Source organism: Pinus tabuliformis, chromosome 3_2, assembly GCF_031772625.1.
Source record: "Pinus tabuliformis cultivar Carrire ecotype Pingquan chromosome 3_2, CPIR1, whole genome shotgun sequence".
In the NCBI taxonomy this organism is placed as follows: Eukaryota; Viridiplantae; Streptophyta; class Pinopsida; order Pinales; family Pinaceae; genus Pinus; species Pinus tabuliformis.
The window spans coordinates 937875035-937895789 of record NC_142302.1 but is presented as its reverse complement, the minus strand read 5'-3'; the positions used below and the strand labels follow the sequence as shown (position 1 = coordinate 937895789).

Here is a 20755-nt window from a genome sequence, read left to right as displayed (position 1 = left end):
GTTATATTTTGCATCAACTTTGTTCATGTTATTTTTTTCTCAAAGGAAGATCCATCATTTGAGTTTGGATTGATTTAATATCATGATAAAGGGTGATATTTTGGAAGTCACTCAAATAATCTACACTCTTAGAATTAGCTTGGGATATGAGACAGAATGACACACAATTGCTTAACATATGGATTGCAAAACCTTTGTTTTGGAAGAAAGGGGGAATGAATATGAGTTTCCAACCCTAGTAAGCAATTATTCCCCAAGGCCGATGCATGCAACAACTTGTTACATGGGGGATACAAACTCATGCACACTACCTTTGATGGTCCCAAGTACAAGTGGCGAGCCCAATAATGATATATACAGGTGTTATCTATTTTGCTTCATGATGAATTTGTATGGTTGCAGTTGAATTTGGGTTTATATATGTTCCTCTTCGATGATCATGCCAAGCACACAAGAAGCTTTCAAAAGAAGAAATGGGTATGGGAAGGGTAGTAAAGACAATTTGAGAGAGTGGAAATGCTTATGAGCTTCTGGGTGTTGTAATTCATTGGAGGTTTGGTATGCTTTGCACTTAGTGAAATTATAGGTGTTTCCCCATTTCACGCCACTCTCACTCTAAAGTTTGATTTAGTATTCATCTTTGGTTATTTGTGGTATAGTGGAAACTCTGCCATTTCGATATGACGGATGGAGGCATGGTATTACAATACTTTTGAATTGGGTTACATCTCACATTTCTAATGGCTCTGAGCAAATGGGAGAAGGTGTAGTCTATTTGGGAAGAGGTAGTATGGCCTATCAAAGTGGAGTGGTGAATTATATGACATTTTACACTGCTAATTGTTGTGAGGGCACCCATCCACTTGTAGTGAGGGGGAACTAGGAAAAAGTGGCCAAACTAGTTGTGTTAGTCAATGCACTTTGGTAGTGGAGAAAATACCAAGTGGATATAATATTTTAACCACGAAGAGGAACAACAATTTGGGACTTGAACATGACACTTTATAAGCACAATTGAACATAATGCAGGAATAAATACTAGCTCTTTAACTGAATCACAACTAGTTGGTCTCTAGCATTACCTCTTCCACATAAATTCTATTAGAAAGTCACCGTATGATAAAGAAATCAGAGGATGAAATCCTATCCCTGTGTCAGAAAATGGAAGAACTCCAACTTTCTTTGCTAATACATCGTTCAAAATCTCCTTCCTCAGCAAGTGCCTCAACCACCTTGGCTTGATATCCTAAATTTAAATGAACCAACAATGGATAAAGGAATGTGCTCCACCCAAGAGGGTTTCCTCCTCCTCATAATGTATAAGTCGTAAGGAAGCTAAAATCTATAGTATTTGGATGCATAATGTATAAGTCGTAAGGAAGCTAAAATCTATAGTATTTGGATGTTATTTTGAAGGGTTTTCACATGCACATTTTCTAGTTCTGAGGTAGTATCTAGTTAACATTTTGAAGTTGTGTCTTTTTTTTGATAAATATATAAGTCAACCATAAAATAGAATTGATAATATAATACACTATAATGTAACTATTACACTCCATATATAGATTTTCCATTAATAAAATTCTTATTTCCATGGAAAAAAAATCTAAAAACCTTTTTTTATCAAACTAAACTAATATTAATAATCTAATCATCATATTTGAATATAATTTTTACTCTTCACTAACACTATAATTTTGAGCATATGATTTTTACATTTTACATTTGCTTATAACTATATTTGTTTACAACATTTATAATAAACCAATGAAATTAAAAAATATTCATAATAATTTTGAATATAAAAAAAATAATATTAAAATTAAAATTTTATTTTAGAATAATTTTTTAATACTTACATTACTCCTAAAACATAGGACATAATATAAATAAATAAAATTAAGATAAACATATTATAACAATAAAACATGGAACCGAAAGTTTTTGCGGGTGATGTGCACAGCCCAGAGGATCCCAGCCATGAGTGACCAAAATAAAACACCCTAGGGTAACCTACGTTTTTATGGCCAAAAATGGATAGATTTTTAAAATACAATAAATGGGAAAAAGGGAAATGGGATCGGATCCCAATGAGGGCAGGGAAGGCGAAGGAAGGAAGGATTGATTGGCAGGTTCACGGGCCAATGCCTTCCCTTGGACTTTGAACACACTTACCGTCTATCTTCATTGAACTTATAAAAGGGAAATAATTAAGTGAATAAAATAATTAAAGGCATAGACTGCCCTGCCTGATTAAAAAACGCACGTGATCTTACAGTTACATAAATAATAATTTAAGGACACGTCAACCCCACATTAACCATGGTAGACGCTAAATGACCTCAAACTAGAGTTGAAGGTCAACGGCACATACGTCAAGAAAGGCCCATGACATGACGTCACCTAACAACGGTGTCGGCCTAACGGCGTTAACGGCATCCATCAACGGCGTTAAGAGGGACGTTAGAAGGAAAATAAAGAAAAGGGTCGGGCTCAGAGAATGCAACTGTCGATATTTGAAGGCCGGAGCCGAGCTCGTTCAAGATCCAGTGTTGAGCAGAGGTTGGGAAACGCGGAGGCTTTTTTTGGATGTCCTTCTGCTGGCTTTTGATCGAGGCGGCATCGAACCCGGGCTTGTCGTGGGAACTTGAAGAGATAAGGTGGAGGAGCGAGAGATGTAGTTTTCGGTATGGGATTTGGTTTTCTTTGTGTGAATCCGGGACTGTTTTCGGTGGCTGCGCGTGGCCGCGGATTGCATCCGCTTGGCAACTTGGCCAGAGCTGGAGCTGTCGTGGCGTAATTTGTGTTGAAGACACGAGGTGAGGGATTTGTGTTCATTCATTGTTCGCGGGGCGGCTTTCGCTGTGCATGTTAAGAGCCGGGAATATGCTGAGTTCTTGTGTAGTGCACGTGCCCATGGCGGGTGCCTGCTCGGAGCGCTGGCACGCAGGTTGCCTTAATTGACAGCAGATATAATAGGGAAGGAAAAATTTAAAGCCTTTGGAAATTCGGAGCACCGGATTTACAGTCTCGTGTTGCGTCTCGTGTTGGAGCTCCCTTCAGTCGAAAATAATGCAGATCTCGCGGAGATAACACCGAAAACGGTGTAAAGCTGGGCCAAAACACGCCGCAAGTCATCGAAAGGACAAAATTTAGTGGAGATTTCTCAAATTAAGTGAAGAAGCTTTAAAGTCTGTTTTCATGGAGTAGAAGCTTCTGTGAAATTTTGCGAAATCTGTTCTCTGTACGAAATTTCGAGCTCCAACGCCGTTTGATTGCCGTATTTGAGCAATTTCAGGCAAAACGAGGTTAAATTTCTGCCAAGTCTATTTTCGAGGAGTCACGCAGCTGTGAAATTTTGCCAAATCTGTGATCTTTACGAAATTTCGAGCTCCAATGTAGTTTAATTGCCGTATCTGAGGCATAGCGTGGTTGAATTTCCGCATGTTTTCGAGAAATTGAAGCAAAGTTGCCGTTAATTTCGTACGTCATTGCAAGGAACTGCAGGAAGAAGTGAATTGCAGGCTATAGACTACAAAGTCTATCAGAATTGTTTTTATTTAGTCAGGATTTATTGAAAGCTTCAGATACGAGGGAAAACTCGAAAAGCTGCTATATTGCTAGCAGTCCATATTATTTGCAAGTATTCAAATTATAATGATCATCTCAGACTATACAGGCTTTCATTTCAATTAACCCTTTGAAGCGGAACGGTAGAACAGGTGTTAGATTGCTAGAAGACCAGCTCGTTTGCAATATATGTTCCTCATCCCAGATATGAGTGCTTTTCATTAAAATCAAGCCTCTCGTAGGGAAAGCGGGCTTCAATTCCTGTTAAATTGATGCAAAGCCAGCTTGTTTGCAAGTTCTCAATTTATGGTTCTATTCTCGGATTTTAAAGGTATTTTATTTCAACAAAGGAGCACCATGAAATGGCTTTGTCTCCTCGTGCAAATGCAACCGCGGGGTCTCCGAAGGAAATAGTATCATTGTCAGTAAGCCAGGCGACTGTGTGTCCACCGTCCTCGTTGCATCCCGGCCGTGTTCGATCCTCAGATCTCTCGTGCTCAGTTGCATTAAATTCTAGTTTTGGTTTTCCTTTTCAAGATTTCAGAACGCAAAGAGTACCGCCTCCTAATAGCCATTGCATGGAGCTTCCCCAACCTCAGCTTCCTTTCGAAGGTAAATTTTATTACTCAAAATTCCTTGGATTGTTCTCGTAACGAAATCGCAAGCGTCTAAGATAAATGTTCGGCTTCATGAGATTTATTTAGAATGCTAGCACTTCGAATTAATTGATAGTGCGGTCGCAGGTTCGAAACCGCCTCACGACTTTCTTTCATTGTATGGTGACTCCTCTTCAAACCGCGTGGAACACAGATCTAGCCAAGGTAAACTATCTGGTCTTCCCGTATGTTCAGGGAAGAAAACCTCCGACATCGAATAACATCTACTATCTCGCCTCTTGCAGCAAATTCCACGCACCTGAAGACGCAGGATTTTTTACAACCTCTGGAAAGGGGCGGCAAAAATAGCAATACGAAAGGTCTGGAGGTTTCATCCGCCGAGACCTCCGCTGCAACTCCTGCCTCTTCCGTTGAGCATGTTCTTCCCGGCGGTATCGGTACTTACACTATAAGCCACATTTCGGGTTACAACCAGATGAACGGTAAGTCTGAGATTCCTGTGGTCCACGTAAACGTTGCAGAAACAAAACCAGAAGTGACCAGGGCTGCCTCGAGCACCAATTACGGAGGAGGCGCATTCACATTGTGGGAAGAACGCATTCGTGTTGTGGACGGAAATCGAACCTCCGACGGTCTGGCTACAAGTGATTTCAGCAAAGGTAACTTCCTTTTTCAGTTACTATCGTTTTTCTATAAGGCATTTTGATAAATGTTATTGAATTCAAAGCTTTCTTTTTAAAAATGTCATTGAATGCATTTGCTTGGGGCTAATTTTGGAAAATGAAGATTTTGGATTGTGGGTCTTTGCAGAATATTTGGAGAAATCGGGGTATTGGCCGGCCGTTAGGGCAAAGGCAGACTTGTCCTTTCCTGCAAAGACTGCTTTTAGCCTTAGCACGGTGGAGACCAGTCAGCAGCAGCTGCCTTCTTCAAGCAAGTAAGCAGTATGCCATCAGATTATCCTTTCTTTAAAATCCGGATCTCACAATAGTCACTTCAGATTTTTTCTTTATATTCAAAAAGTGTAATATATTCCAAACGGACATCTTCGACGCCAATTGCATAAACAAGCTCTGGATGTGATGGTTTCCAGGCAACGGCTGCAGACAGGTCCAGGTTTTGTTGAGATGATGAAGTCCATAAAAGCCATCTCCGAAGATGACGAAGATGAGGAGGATGAATATGTGGATCGAAGTCGCGAGGGGCGAAAGGAAGGTTCATCTCAGAAAGGTATGGTTGCGATGCCTTTTGTTTTGGGCGCCTCATTCGATGTGCCCGCAAAGTTTGGGAAAATTTTATATATTGAATCAATTAAACAAGGTGCCTTCACAGATCTTAGCTAGGCAATCTAGGAGGTCATTCACCCCGCTAAACTTTCTTGCAAGCGTCATCCAGTAGAGCGGAATGCTCAGCTTCTCGATTTTCAGTAGCTTATGATCATTTGCATGGATGTTTCATTGTCAGCGTCTCGGAGTTTACAGTTAGAAATTTATGAATTGACAGAGAACTGACAAGTTTTGTTGGGAACATAGATGGTCGTTCGATATAAAACGGATAAAAGTGGCCGGAATCTGCAGAAAAATTTAAAAAAATTTAAAAAAATAAAAATCTAAAAAAATCTTGTAGAGGATTAAGCACTATCAAAAATGTTTAGGAAATCTAAAATTTTGAAGTTTAACCACTATAAGTTGGATTTATTAAAATCCTTATCTTGCCAGATTTTGTCTATTTCTAAATATGACCGAAATTTCCATAACTTTCGTGCAACTCTGCCTCGTTAGACTACGCGATAAAGTGAAATATAAAAAATATATTGGCACCGTATTCCCACACCACCTACTTAGTGCATAGGTTCACAGTTGTATCTGAACTTCTACGGCTTCGCAATCTCGGGCATTCCAGGGAGTTGTTGAAATCGTGAAGATTTATTATCGTTGCACCTTTAATTGATGTTTTGAAATTATATTTGATGCTTCTTCCTATTTCCTAGGATACCTTGGGCTGCCATGAATTTACGTATCATACATTTTTTTTTTTCTTTCGCAAGGTCCTTTCTAAATCAAGTTTGACATGCATCTTTGTATCCAAGTTTATTTTCCCTCTTCCGATATCTATTCCAATTCACTTGGCGCACAAATTTTAGTTGAATTTTCTTTTTAATTCCCTCCTGTCATTTGTTAACCCGTTCTCTCTGCCGTCTCTCTATTGTCATCTTTGTCAAATGCTTGTCCTGTTTTAAGGTATGGTTGCTGGGCGATATTTATGCTGTCTGCAAGTCTTCTTTAATGAGCAATTCTGACAGTATATCTTAGAGTTATATTTGTACGCAATTCTGCGCAAAAGGACATGGATGGATTTCCTGTGGCATAGAGAGTTTGCATTCCGCGTAGCTCAGATTTCCGTTTGCATCGTGATTCTGAAACATGTCAGTTGCCGATCGCAGACTGCACAGGCATTTCCATGTTTACAGATTCTATGCTCAGCGTTGCAGATATCTCCAATTTCTCTCAATATTTCCGTTTTGTTCGTATAGTTGCGAATTTTTCAAAATTTGGTGGTCCAACTTGATGCTTGCCGATATTTTCCTCGATATTTCTGATCTAACTCTCGGTGATATGTTCTGGCATTGCATCGATCTATTCTGTTATCTCAACCAAGAAAGGAAATCCAGTTTTTCAAACTCATATAATCAATGGGGGTTTTGAAGAATATTAACCAATGACGGCTGACGTTAGCATCAACATGACTATTGTCTCTGGCCACATGAACAACCTATTGTTTATGATTTTCCATAATATGTCATAATCCGTAACTCTGGGACGAACTGCTTTGGATGTACTTATTTTGTAATTTAGTGAATCAATCTTCTTTACCATAACGCTTAGTGATAGCATTATCTGTTATTGTCTTTCACTGCAGCTGTGTTGTCCTCATTTTTCTTTATCATGCGGTGCACCGTGCATTTTTTTTCCAAAACAGAAAAACGCTTTCAGATTAATTAAAATGAGAAAGTACAATAAACAGGGGATGGAGATCCCGCTGATCGCTTGCAGAGGATATATCAACAACCTGGAAACTGTGATTGATACATCAGAATTCAAAGATTCATGGACTGCTCTCAAAGGTTCATAAACAGTGAAGAGCAGTCCTGTTACAGTGATCTACATCAGGAGGGACTTTGCACAAAAAAGAAGGACAGAGAGCAAGAAGGTTCAATCAATAGACAGAGTTAGATCAGAATGTGCCCCGACCACTGAAAAGAGCCAGAGGCGAAGCATTTGAAAAAAATCTTGTCAGGATCTGAGCTGCAACCTTCCTTTGAGAGGCGATCTGCTTCGCCATTCTGTCTCCGATAGATGTGAGTGTTGGAGACAGAGCAGAACTCCTGTAGCAGGGACGGTGCACCGTGCATACCCATTAGCCGATGAAATGGCAGTAAATGTGTTCTAGGAAATATGTTCAATCTCCTCTGTGCATAGATGATTGCGTGCTTGAAATTGGATTGCAGTATGAACTGTTATGACTAAGTATAGGCGTTGACATGCTATTAGGATTTATATTTTAGGGAAAGGAAAGATGCATTGAACAAGGATTTTGTATCTGAAGCTAAAATATTACATTTCAGGTGACCCGCCACCAAAGGCTGATGGGAGAAGCAATGATCAGAAAGCCAACACTCCCAGATCCAAGCATTCTGCAACTGAACAGCGCAGGAGGAGCAAGATCAATGATAGGCAAGTTATGCCTACCCATATTTTGTAGATTATTTAAATGTACTTGGTCCCCTGTAGTGTTGCATCTTCACCAAAATTTCATTTTATCTTATTAATATTTATCTGACTCATTTAGAAAAGTCTTACCCTGTATGCACAACTTATTCGATCCAAGATATTGCTCCAATCTGACACCACAAGCACTGTACTTCAAATTCATTGTATTGCACCTTTACATTTATGGATGGTTAGCACCAGAGAATCAATCTGTAGGATATTTTGCAATTGCAGTTGGTGGGAGCCAAAGAATAAATATCTTGGCCTTTATGGTTGTTACTGGCAGCCATTGACCCTTAAATCGCATGAGTATAGGCTGCATGTTGCAGGTAACAATTCCATATCCATGATTTTTCTACCAGTATAGATTAAGCTTTAACACTTCTAGTAGATAACAAGAGATAGAAGCCTTGACACAGGGGATTCTGACTGTAGTGAGGGTCAGCATGAGTCTCATACCTGAGTCTAGGTTTGAGAAGAATTATTGCCATGGAATGTGTTCATAGCTGGAATCTTGAACGTAATTCCATATTTTCATGGCGTATGGATTATTTCTAAAATGTCGGAATAGATGCTTTTGTGCTATTAATTTTGCATTTACTATTTGCCGAGTTGGTCAATATGTTGAAACTTAAAAGGAGAACAGATCAGGGTTAGATGATGTCAAGTTATCTTAACCGGTTGGGTAGAAGTTATTTATAGGAAGTTATGTTGAGAACAAGTGATTACAAATGCAGCAGTTTCAACCAAGAATGCAATAGAATATAGCTAAAATAATAGGGTGAGGCCTTTAAGCTAAGTGTGATAGGCCTAATCTTTATTCTAATTTCTTAAAACCAGAGAATACAATTTATGCCTTTAATATAGCTATTTTTCTATTTCCTTAAATTGCTTCAAGTCATATTCTTATGACGTGCAACATGAATAACTACCTTAGCATGTGAGGGCCTTGATTCCCTTTTGAATTGGTACTTCAATGAACTCAAGAAAGCAGAGCTTCACATAAGAGAACGTGTGCCAAGTTGCAAATCTAGTTAAAACACAATTTTAATCACTGAGCACATTGAAAACTAGACATTGATTATCTAAAATCTATAAAAGATTGAAAATTTTGGATCTGTCGTTAGCCTTTCAATGTTTAGGATTCTTAATGGCGTGACAGCTGTTTAATCTTCTGGTCTATAAATTTTTAATATCAATCTTAAAGGCCACCACAACAAACCCTTCTAATTAACAGACTCCTTCTCTAATTCTGTTTAACTATATCTATCATCTCTGTTTTAGGTCTCTTGTGTCAGATTCTTTCTCCAGTTTTGCTCCCCAAGGCGATCTTTTGGATCCAATAAATAATTCATTCCTATGAGTTATCTGTTTAGAGTTTAGATTGAGTGTGCCCCTAAAGTGTTCTTTTCCAAGTATGGTTTCCACCTAAGCTGCTGTTCACAAATTTGTTTGCTCTCTCTCCTTCTCCAGGTCAGCCTTCAGATGAAGGAATGGAATTTAGAGAGCACACTGAATGGGGAATTGGGATAAGTTTGCATGGTTGCGAGGGAATTTCTTCATTGGTTGAAAAAAATAATGTAATGTTTTGAAAATAAATGCTTATGTTTCTGAACCCTGTGTAAGCCTATTTATGAGTCATACAAGTGGAACATGTAACACAGTGTAGAGCTATATGGATAGTGGGGTTTATTGGGCCAGCTATACTGTGTTTCTGTTATGGTTAATGTTCGATGTGTTGAAACCCTTATCATGAATAACTCAACTATATTATTTGTATTCTTGTATAAGACTCCAGCGTATAAGTACTTGTTAGTAGTTACTGTACATATTAGATTTGTGTACTCAAAATAAAAGTTAAATAGAATGATAGTACCAGTTTGTTTGACTACAATGCCTCAAGAATGGTAGAATAATGATTTAACAAGTTTTTGACGATGTCAACAATTCAGATTTCAGATGCTGAGGGATTTAGTGCCAAATAGTGATCAAAAGAGAGACAAAGCATCCTTTCTTCTTGAGGCAAGTTGAAGTGAAGATGCTAGGTTTCCCTTCTAATCTATGAAACATTTTACAATTGATGCTAAGATGTATAATATTACAATATACATGCTGATTTTTGGATGCCTTTCCAGGTTATCGAATACATCCAAGTTTTGCAGGAAAAGGTCCGAAAGTATGAAACAACAGAGCAGAGCTGGAATCAGGAAAGGGTGAAAACTATGGTCTGGGACCTGTGCAAGGTGAGAATTTACATTTAATATGACAAAATTGCTTTTTCTGATTCCAGGCTCATTTTTCTAAACTCTTAATGACTTTTGCTATATTCATTTTTAGCTTTCTGGTTTGCATGGTCAGTCATTTTTATTACTGAAGTCTTTCTAGTTTATTCTATATGAAAGTCATTTGGTGTGTATCTAATGTACAATGTATTCTCGTCGTTTGTTCCTCTTTTTCTATGGTGTAATGAATTTCAAATGAAGATGTAGATCTTGAATGAAGCATCTGAGCTCAGAATATAGTTGAAATGTATCATTTATGACTTCATGCTAATAATGTTGTATTTGTTTGACAGAAAAGCCCAGGGCACGGAGAAGTGCCTGTGGATGGTACTCGAATTGGTGTTGGCATTCCTTCAGATTCGAAACAAAACAATGAAGTTGGCGATCCAGCTAGATCCAAAGTTACTTCAAATACATTGCGTTATGAAAATGGTGCTGCTGGTGCAGATATGCACCCAACTTCACAGAATCTGTTGCAGCCTAATAAGCCTACTCCTGTTATTCCTGGCTGTGCCCCTTCTTACAAAGAGAAGGAAAACATTGGTGCTTTCAACAAGTCAATTCCTCCAACTCTTTCCATGCAACAGTGTGTGTACTCTCCTTTTGGCAGGAGTTATATACATTCCGCAAATCCAAAGGGGCAGGCAACATCTGAAATTCATTCTTTACAGGGTATTCAGGGTATGACTCCTATGTGCATTCCGGCAAATGCATACAATTTTGATAAAGAGAAAGATGTTGACTCTGCCACACCTGCCCAGCTGTCTCATTTTCAAGGAAATACTGTTGCTGTGGCAAAAACTACTAGTGGGCATGAAAGTCAGTGGTCTGAGCTAAGGTCATCTCAGGTGTCACCAATTCAACAATATTCAGGCCAGAATGGAGGGATATTGCTCAAAGATGAAGCTGCAGATACAAAATCAGCATCTAAGTCAGAAAATCAGCATTCAAGTGCATATTTAAATAACTCTCCAAGGTTATCTCAGTATGTGCCTCAATCAGAAGCTGAACTAGCAAGTAGGCAACCACAACCACGTTGCTCTTCTCCTGATCAACACAGGGCAAGTGAGGCTCGACCGGCTACTAGTGAACAGGAAGAACTTGTGATCCAAGGTGGTGTCATAAATGTTTCGAGTGTTTACTCTCAAGGGTAAGTTTACTGCTGCCTGAATCCTACGCACTCTGAGCTTTCTATCTGACTTCTTTACTCTTTCACTACAGTTTATTGACAGCAGGAATTGTTCTGGAGATCTGTTCAAGTTGTCTTTTCTACTGCGATTATGTGATTATATATTTATTGAACTGTATTTTAGTGAATATTCTTATATCTTAGAGGGGAAGATGTGTGGTAAAGAAGACTATAATGGTCTCTAAATTCCGAACAAAATCACGTCGTTACACACACACAACTTAAATAGGAATCTGCTTTTGCCTTGGTCTCTGCAAAACTGAGTTGTGATTCATCATTCTGGCCATAGCATTCCAATTCTTTTTCATCAGGCACTGTAGCTGTCCGCTAGGAGCAAAGTAGATACATTTTCTAGGTTCCCTTCAAGTGAGATACAATTTCAATGCACTTGATTGACAGAAAGAACTGTTTTGGAGATCTGTTGAATTTGTCTTTCACCATTTTATGTGATTATATATCATTATAGATCTGTATTTTAGCTAAGATTCTCATATCATAGGTGCAAACAAATGCGGCGAAAGAGATTATAAAGATCTCCAAAATTCTGAACAAAAGCAGGTTGTGAGAAGCAACAAAAACAGGAACCTGATTTTGCCTTGATCCCTGCAAGCTGATTTGTGATTCTGGGCATAGCATTCCAATTCTTTTTTCATCTGGCACTGTAGCTATCCGCTAGGAGCAGAGAAGCTGCATTTTCTAGGTGCCTTTCAAATGAGATACAATTTCTTGGAACACATGCCCAGATTAATATGATTTAAGAATTGGTTATATTTCTCAATTAAGGTATTTCATCGTATGGAAACTTTGTCCTTCTCTGTGTCCTTGTTTTTTACCATCTGTCTGTTCTAGACAATGTAGGAAATTTAATTTTCCCCTTGGAAGTTTCTTGCTAGCATCCATCAATTTTATTTTCCATACTGAATCCTTTCTATTTGGTTCATACTTGTGTGAACATGCTCTTTAGCATCCCTTGCTTATTCTTGGGAGTGTTGTGTTTTCAAGGATCGTAACAAAAAGGTACAAGAGATGGATAATCAGAAAATTAGTAAAATTTAGGTACAAAAAAGCTTGTGATATCAGTGAGAATAATTTATAAAGTTTGTCAAAGGGAAATTGAGCAAAAGTCTTTTAATAACTGTTTCTTAATGATCAATGTGAATTATTCTCAATGCTTTCACCGCAAAAATCCTTGATTTTTTTCTTCTTTCGTAGTAAAACCTCCTAAGGAAATTGCGCCCAAACATTGCATTTTTCCTAGCAAAGTCATAATTTAAATCATCTTCCCTGCTGTAAATGTCACAAATAAGATTGATTTTTTCTCCAACTGAATTGTCAAGTAAAATTGGTCTATCTTTGTCAAGTCCCACTAACACAACCAGTGGAATATGGGTCTCGTTAGCAAGGCGGCCGCAGGATCAAACCTCATGGGGGTGGTTGTGCCATGTGCTAGGGGGAGGAAACATGCTAAAAAATCTACTCAGCTTAGGGCTAGTGTGGCCCAGGCTAGGTGCAATCCCCGGGTGACTTTGACGAATTAGATATCCTTGGGTTGCTGCTCCTCAAGCCATAGGTCAAGCCTGGAGGATCACAGACAACTTGACAAACAAACAAACAAAAATTGAAAATTGGTCTATCTCTGCCAAATTTGTGCTTGGAAGGAATCCATTAGTAAAATTTGGCCTATGTAACAAGAAACCTACAACTTATAGGGATGGAAGAGGTAATCAAAAAGTAAACTTTGCACAGAAATTTCATACCCCAAAACTAATAATGAAAGGAAAACAAACATCTTTGTAAAGCCTTAGCATAATGATTTTAGGGTTTCTTTGACAACCCAGTTTAGTGTTTGCTAATAGGTATGTGAAAGTACACAAATCAATATGGGAGTGTCGCAAATATGCAATGTAGCTTCTCTAAACTTTAGCATAGTTTGTCAAAATGCCAAATTTTGAATTATTGGATGCTTCTCTCCATATGATGTTGCTTTAATCTGCAATTGTGATCGCTACTTCTTGAGAGCAACCTTGAACTCTCATATTTCGATGCTCATGGAAGTGTTTTCAATAGTGTTCCATGGAGACACGTCCCCAAGGGTTGGGTGCATGCACCCCTTGCACCTCACGCACCTGGGACAGGGAACATCTGGGGCGCGTTTCCCCACGCACTCTTTTTGGGGAGTTGTGGGGAGACAAGGGGGGTGTGTTTCCCTAGTGTGGGGAATGTGACTCCCCAAAAGGGGTGATTCTATGTGCCCCCCTCGAATTTGTCTAATAACAGTTAATAATAAAAAATTTGAAAATTCACTCATTAAAAAACTTTAAAATAAAATAAAAAATAAAACTAAACTTAAGATTAAAAAGTTAAAACTTATCTAGGTTAACTTACCTATTCATTTCCCAAATTATCTTGCCTATCATCAGCTCTGTTGAGTGCTCTCTTGCTGGCGTCGAGTTGGCTATCTTGCTCACCATTGCGCTGTGCTCTCCTGCGGTTGTTGAGCTCTACTCTCCTACCTGCCATCAAGCTCTTCTAGGATGATGAATGATGAATTTAATTTTTAAATCAATGTAGAGTATAGAATGATGAATGATATGGATCAATGTATTTGAATATTTCATTATTGAATTTCATGGTATGGATGAATGATGAGTATGTCATATGAATGATGTATTGTATCAAAATGAACGATGAGGATGGATCAATGTATTTCATTATTTAATTCAATTATGAATATAAATTTTGTTTGGATCAATCAATGTATTACTATTAGTCTATTTATGCTTTCATTATTTTTTTTGTAACCTAGAGGAACCCAACAACTTGCCTGACACGTAACTACCAGTAAACGTCTGGGGGCTACGATATGTCTTCCTTCCTGTAGCCCGGGTCACAACAGGGGGGATTTGAACCTGGGTCTTTCGAGTTTCATCGATTTCATATTTCTCGGATTAACCAATTGAGCAGCACTCTGGGACTATTTATGCTTTCATTATTGAATATGAACTTGAATTATATATATATATTAAAAATTATATACCCCGACATCCACTCGCTCCCCAGAAATTTCCCTAAAATTTGAGGGTATTCCCACATGCGTCTCCTCGCACCCATGCCTTCCCGCACTGGAGTCTTGGTGGAACATAGGCTTTCAACAATTCTTTCTTGTAAAATATGTTTTGTTAAATAGGAAAATGTATTCTGGATTTAAGACATCTGTGGTTTATATCTTCTAATTTAGTAACCTGTACAACCAGAATTAATTAGTACATTTTCTGTGGGTGGATATACAGGCTCCTTTTATGTGGTAAAGAATATATTTTCTTTTAATTTAGTAACCGGAGAAACCACAGTAAAAACCATTTTTCGTCAACGTTTCAAATCCCAACAGGGATCCATCATCAGGACATTCAAAATGGTTTTTACTGTGAGTTCTCCGGTTACTAAATTAAAGGAAAATATATTCTTTACCACATAAAAAGAGCCTGTATATCCACCCACAGAAAATGTACTAATTAATTCTGGCTATACATCAGCATATCAAGATAAGGAATGATACTAAGCACTTCAAGGGAAATATATAGAAAAAAAGCATTTAAGATCTTATATGAGCAATCAAATACCGAAAAGTATGCATAGACCAATTTACGTCACACTCTAGTAATGCCAACACCATGCTGAATATCTTCCAAACAGTTGGCATTGTAAATGTTTTACTCTAGAAGCTTTATTCTCTTATCTGTGAGAGATTTCCAAATAAACCTGCTGTGCATTGCTTCCTCATCATTTCCTTTACACGCAGGAGATTTAGGAGGAAAAGATTGCCCTCTGCCCCCAGCCTTTCCCCCAAACAAAATGAGGCCTCTACTTGTACTCTTACTCTAACCCTATGACACTAGCAATTTTACGATCATGTGCAATATCTTCAAACCATTGGCATTCCAGATGTTTCTCTTTTATTTTCACTTTGCCTCCTTGCTAAGAGAGATATAGGAGGGAAAGGATGCTTCCTGCCACTTCTTAAACACTCTTCCCACAACCAAAGTAGGCCTTTACTTCTGGGCTTGCTTCTACACCACCCTATATAGTTTTTTGCTGCGCTCTGCTGGTGATACAAGGGTCAATGCTGCATGATTAATTAGCTCTGACAGATGGCTGAACTCTGGATAAATATTTCTAGCTTGTACTTGCATTTTTAGCACAACTCACCGATATATAATATATGGCATAATTAGATAAATACAAAATTTTGTATAATAAACTATAAAATTCTTTTGACATTGTGACAACACTCCCTATTTAGGTAAAAAAGAGAACATTGGGAGTGCTTTGCACGTAATCCTTTTCAGGTTGGTTTCTTGAATGGTAAGAAATAGAAGGAAAAGGCAAATGTCCCTCAGTCTTGTTTGCAAAGTTTTTGAATTAAAATTTAGGGTTAAGGGACTATATGGAAGTTTTAGAGGGAATTATGTAACCTTTGGAGGCAAAGGAAGCGGAGAATAAGTTAATGTTAGAGGAGGAATTTTGTTATATTTTGAAGAGTAAGGATCTAGGCAAGCCCCGGTAAATTTATTGGTAAAAAAGGAAAAACAAGGATTAAAAATTTCAACTGAACCTGCTTTGTTCATGAATTAATCATTGGATGGAAAAAGGAAGTACGGGTTAGCAAATTTATTGTTATGTGGATATCAGAAAAAAAGATTAATGGAGTGGATAAAAAATACTTGGAACCAAACAGTACAAACAAACCTCCTACTTATGTGATAGGGGATATTTATTGGTGAAGTTGAATGATAAAGAGAAATAAGACAAAATAATTGGTAGTAGGCCTTATATTTTGATAGTGCAAGACTTTTTAGGCTTTTTTTTAATGGTGAAGTTTTCAAAATGCTTAAATCTTATCCATGAACTCAGTTTAGTATGAGTCTAAGAGAATCATAATGCTATGTAGGTTTAATTACAACAATTTGATTTTGAATAGGAATTTTTCCAAAGATACTTTGTTATGGAAAGTATGGTTGATTCTTCTAAGTTTTACTAGATTTTATCTTTCTTCATCATGTGGTGTAAGAGTACAATCCTATGGTTTGGAATGCATGAAGCTATCTGGCACAATTTCATGCTGATATGGAATGTAGAATATGAATGAATTTTAGCTAGAGGTGTCCTTTTCTCAGAATCACGATTTAAGATCATGTACGACTACAAAAGAGTAAACTATTATATAGTTGTCTGACCTTATCGGGCCAGCTGACCATGTCAACAACTCAATATTTATGTCGGTTGCAAGAAATGTAATCTAACTAAATAGAAATACATCTTAATATATAATCTCGACTCTTGTGATATATCTTAATTTTTGAATCTAGTTAGAAAAGAAGTCCACATAAGCTTGGATGAGATTGCTAGTATCTTGCCAACTCGAATTAGCCTAAGCCAGACAAATATGTCACAAACGAGATTTGAATCTAGTTAGAAAAGATAACGACTTCTCTTCTTGACTACCCAAACTAACCCCAATTGAGATAAAAGATAAATAGATATATTATATTTAGTTAAATTTTTCAAAATTCTATTATATTTAGTTAAATTTTTCAAAATTCTTTTATTGGTAGAACGACTTCTCTTCTTGACTACCCAAACTAACCCCGATTGACATAAATAGATATATTATATTTAGTTAAATTTTTCAAAATTCTATTATATTTAGTTAAATTTTTTCAAAATTCTTTTATTGGTATAAACGTGGGAACTATTAACTCTGACCCTGTCTATCTCTGAACTTTGACCTTGAAAGATCGACGTCTACATAAATTTGCTACTTTGCCTCATGTCTTGAGGCCCCTTTCTCCTCAATGACATTCAATATTACAATTCATGGCATGGGCGAATCTCTCATAATTAATGGAGAGAGGCGCGTTCCAGGGTACAAGGGCACGTGTGAGGTGATGGTGGAATTATTGAGAAGACAAATGTTACACATCATCTTTCTCAAATTATTCTCCTTACCATATGATTCATACAGAAGTTATTTTCAGTTGGTATGTATTATCAACTAAAACTATTACTAAAACTATTGCAATTAAATTATTCCTTACCTAACATGAAGGTTTATATTATGGTGGCGGGCTACAAAATTTTGTGTGTGAAATTAAGCTAACTCGTCACTGCCCACTGTAGAAACTGTTGTGTTCATTAACACAACTTTTTTTTTTATATGAATAAATTTATGTTTATAAACTATTTTGAATGCAACAAGCTTTTAAATAAGATTACCGGTATTTTGCTATTTTTTTTAGGTTTATTATTATAATGTTGAGTTATTAATAATTGATAATTTATTATTTATTATTGGAAATTTTGGGAAGAGAAATGTGTAATCACTTATCACTAAACCTCATTATTTAATTGAAAATTATCATTAATCACTTATCACTAGGTTAATTGAGAATTGAGGTTTCATTAATAACTCCCCAGGAGTTAGTAAAGAGTAGTTAAAACATTTTTGCAATTCTCTTTTGAAACTTTTCCAGTACAATTTCCACAAAATAATTGCATATCCCAATTTTTACTCAAATGTGAAGTTAGAAAAAGCTAATTCTAATGAAAGATTAAACAACCTAGATACTGAAGTTTGAAAATCTACGATTTTTGATGTATTTCTGCTACAACGACTATTAATTTGTTTCTCAAAGCAAGAACCTCTCAAGTTTGATTTACCCATCGCAAATGACGTAATCTTATATTTGAATGTGTTACTAGAGAATTGTATTAAAAGGGGGTCTTCCCCATCTTAATCATTATCAATCATTTAAATACAAACTCTTAATAGAGAATCACATGGACATGTTTTCCTCTATATTTTAGGATTTACAAATGCAATCAACCCTTGGGTGTGTAGGTGCCCGTAACCCTCGTTCTTTCTCATTTTCATATATTGTAGTAGTAGTTCTGTTTTGGATATTGGAACATTGTGAAAGTACTCCAAATATATGAAATAACCTTTGTATGGGAAAAACAAGTTTGACTAACCTGCAAATTTTCCCTAGGTTTATTGAGGATAATGAAATTTATTTTCAACATTTTATTCTGTTTTAAACAATTTTTTTAATATTTACAAAACACAATTGCCTTTTCATATGTGACTTTATAGATCGCTAGGATACGTTATTACCTACTTGATACCTATTCATGTGAGTTCTTCTTTTACTGGGGAGCAAACGCAATTGTAATTATCCATTAGACATTTACTGTCTGAGTACTAAGCTAGTGAATTCAAGCTGTAGTTTTTTTTCATTATGCAAGATCTTTTGCTTTTGTTTAACTGTTTAAATGCAAAGTAAAATCCATATGTTGATATTATTGGGTTTGCAGGTTGTTGGATACATTAACGCAAGCATTGCAGAACTCAGGGTTAGATCTTTCACAAGCAAACATATCAGTGCAGATTGACCTTGGCCGCCGGTGTGGAACATCTGGAACTACAACTAATATCAAGGTCTAATATAATAATATCTGAAGCTATTCGTACTGCAGTTTTAGTTTTGGGGTAGTTTAAACTTTAAACTGAAAGGGGGCAGGCTTTCATGACTAAAGTGAAAACACTTTCTTTAATTTTACATATCGCCTATTTTACTTCTGTGATGATAATTTTCGAAAAAACTTTACAGGACCACAGTCACAATCATGAGGAGTCGTCCCAGAACCATCAATTACATGGGCAGTCAAGGGCTGCAGATACATCCTCCGAGTGTGAGCAGCCGCCGAAAAGGCCTAAGATTGAGAGAGATGTTTAGCTAAGCCTATTCTTTGGATTATGCATATCGAAGCTGTACGAGGCCTCCATCCAGCCCGAAGTATGTGGCTCCCAACGTACTTATATGATTAATCTTCTATCATAAGATGAAGGGTTTGGTTTTATTTAATCTCTAGAACATGAAGGAGGAGACCCTCGCATTGTTATTTTTATAAAAAGGTTATTTGATCTCGAAAACATTGGAGAGGAAAGCCTTAAGTTATTGCCTTTCTAAAAAGTTTTATGTGGTTGCAGTGTAGGCTAGAAGCAAATTCCAGGATTGTGGTTGCTAAGTTTCTATTGCTGGGAACAGTAGACATTATTAAAGAGGGAAATTAGCAGGTCGTAGGTTGTTTTAACATTCACCTCTCCAATTCAATTACTGAGAGGAATCAACAGTCGCCATAATAAGGATTAAGGATTACATGTACCTCTCACGTGTCAGGAAGAGTTTTCTCTGCAAGCTGGAAAGCTTAGCATGTATTTTTAAATGACATGTACAGATTTTTTATGGCATTGGTTGGTTTTGGTCTGTTATAGACCTTTTAAATTGTTGTAAATATTATTTTATGAATAATTCATAGGTTAATCCGCGGAATAAAGTTCCATTATGGGAGAACCTTTTAGCTGTTCGTTCTATACATATTCCATGGGCCTTCTGTGTGAGAAATTTGCAAACACTGTTTTCGGCCATATTACAAGGATATGATTGGTAGAACGTTTCTATTATTTGATTATATTTATAGTGAGTGGAATTCATTTGATGCTTGAAGTATTCTTGGCTGTTTGAATCCGATATCTGATCGCTGGTTGGTTCGTTTATGTTTTTTGTTTTTGGTGAGATGGTCTAGGAGGCTAAGAGAAAGGATTATTTATCCCTTTATCTTGTGGAGCAATGACTTTCTAAACTTGAGAACTACGAAAAACAAAATTGAGAACTGGGAATTTCTTATCTTTTCTTTCAAAAAGAGTTCTCCTTTTATTAAGAAGAGGGTTTTTAGTAGTATGAAAGTTTTAGAATATGAATGGTTTAAAATATTGTGGTTTTTTTGGAATCACAATTGTAATTTTTTCATATTTTAATTGTTTCAAGAGTTTTTCATAGTATTGAGTCTATATATAGAGTCAAGATCTCATTTTAAACAACAAAAATTAAAATTTGGTTAATAAAAATTCTCCTAATTCTAGTCAAAAATTCCAAAATATAACATGTTTAACATTGTTCACAATTCACATGTATCATAAATTTACCCTTTCTGGCTATTAGAATTATGTGACTCAGTAAACAAATAATTCTGTTTTTCCCACTTTGTTAGAAATTAACAAAATTCTGTATGATAATTTGTTTTCATTTTGGTAGCTTAATTTTCAAAAAAAGTCTGTTTATGTAGATTTGAACTAGGCATTTGATGAAAACAAATTTCACCCATCAAAATTATTTTAGTAATTTATTAAACCACAATTTAATATTGGGCAAACATTTTATATTTTTCAATTTTAATAATACCATTCCTCTTAATTATGAACTCACATAA

The 20755-nt window shown here is 36.7% G+C and overlaps 1 protein-coding gene across 4 annotated transcripts; it reads left to right on the top strand.

Annotated features, from left to right (window-relative positions):
* Window positions 1–2491: 2491 nt before the first annotated feature.
* On the top strand, window positions 2492–19984 carry BIM1 (basic helix-loop-helix (bHLH) DNA-binding superfamily protein). 4 transcript variants are annotated; one of them, XR_016257203.1, is made up of 12 exons: window positions 2492–4182; window positions 4314–4391; window positions 4472–4846; window positions 4974–5124; window positions 5281–5417; window positions 7813–7921; window positions 9910–9979; window positions 10093–10200; window positions 10533–11389; window positions 18800–18923; window positions 19096–19281; window positions 19481–19984. XR_016257203.1 is itself a non-coding variant. In XM_089417229.1 (11 exons), the coding sequence occupies exons 1-11, from the start codon at window positions 3933–3935 to the stop codon at window positions 19219–19221; spliced, it is 2361 nt and encodes a 786-aa protein (XP_089273355.1). In that variant the 5' UTR covers window positions 2492–3932; the 3' UTR covers window positions 19222–19984. The 4 variants fall into 4 exon arrangements, 2 of the variants coding, with proteins under 2 accessions (XP_089273355.1, XP_089273354.1); XR_016257202.1 differs by having other exon boundaries at window positions 19476–19984; XM_089417229.1 differs by having other exon boundaries at window positions 4998–5124; window positions 19096–19984.
* The last annotated feature ends 771 nt before the right edge of the window (window positions 19985–20755 follow it).

Coding starts and splice junctions, on each gene's coding strand:
- BIM1 (XM_089417228.1), top strand. CDS start 3,933: ATGGCTTTGTCTCCTCGTGCAAATGCAACCGCGGGGTCTCCGAAGGAA. Junction 7,922..9,909: donor AGGAGCAAGATCAATGATAG/GCAAGTTATGCC, acceptor TCAACAATTCAG/ATTTCAGATGCTGAGGGATT. Junction 18,924..19,095: donor GAACTACAACTAATATCAAG/GTCTAATATAAT, acceptor AAAACTTTACAG/GACCACAGTCACAATCATGA.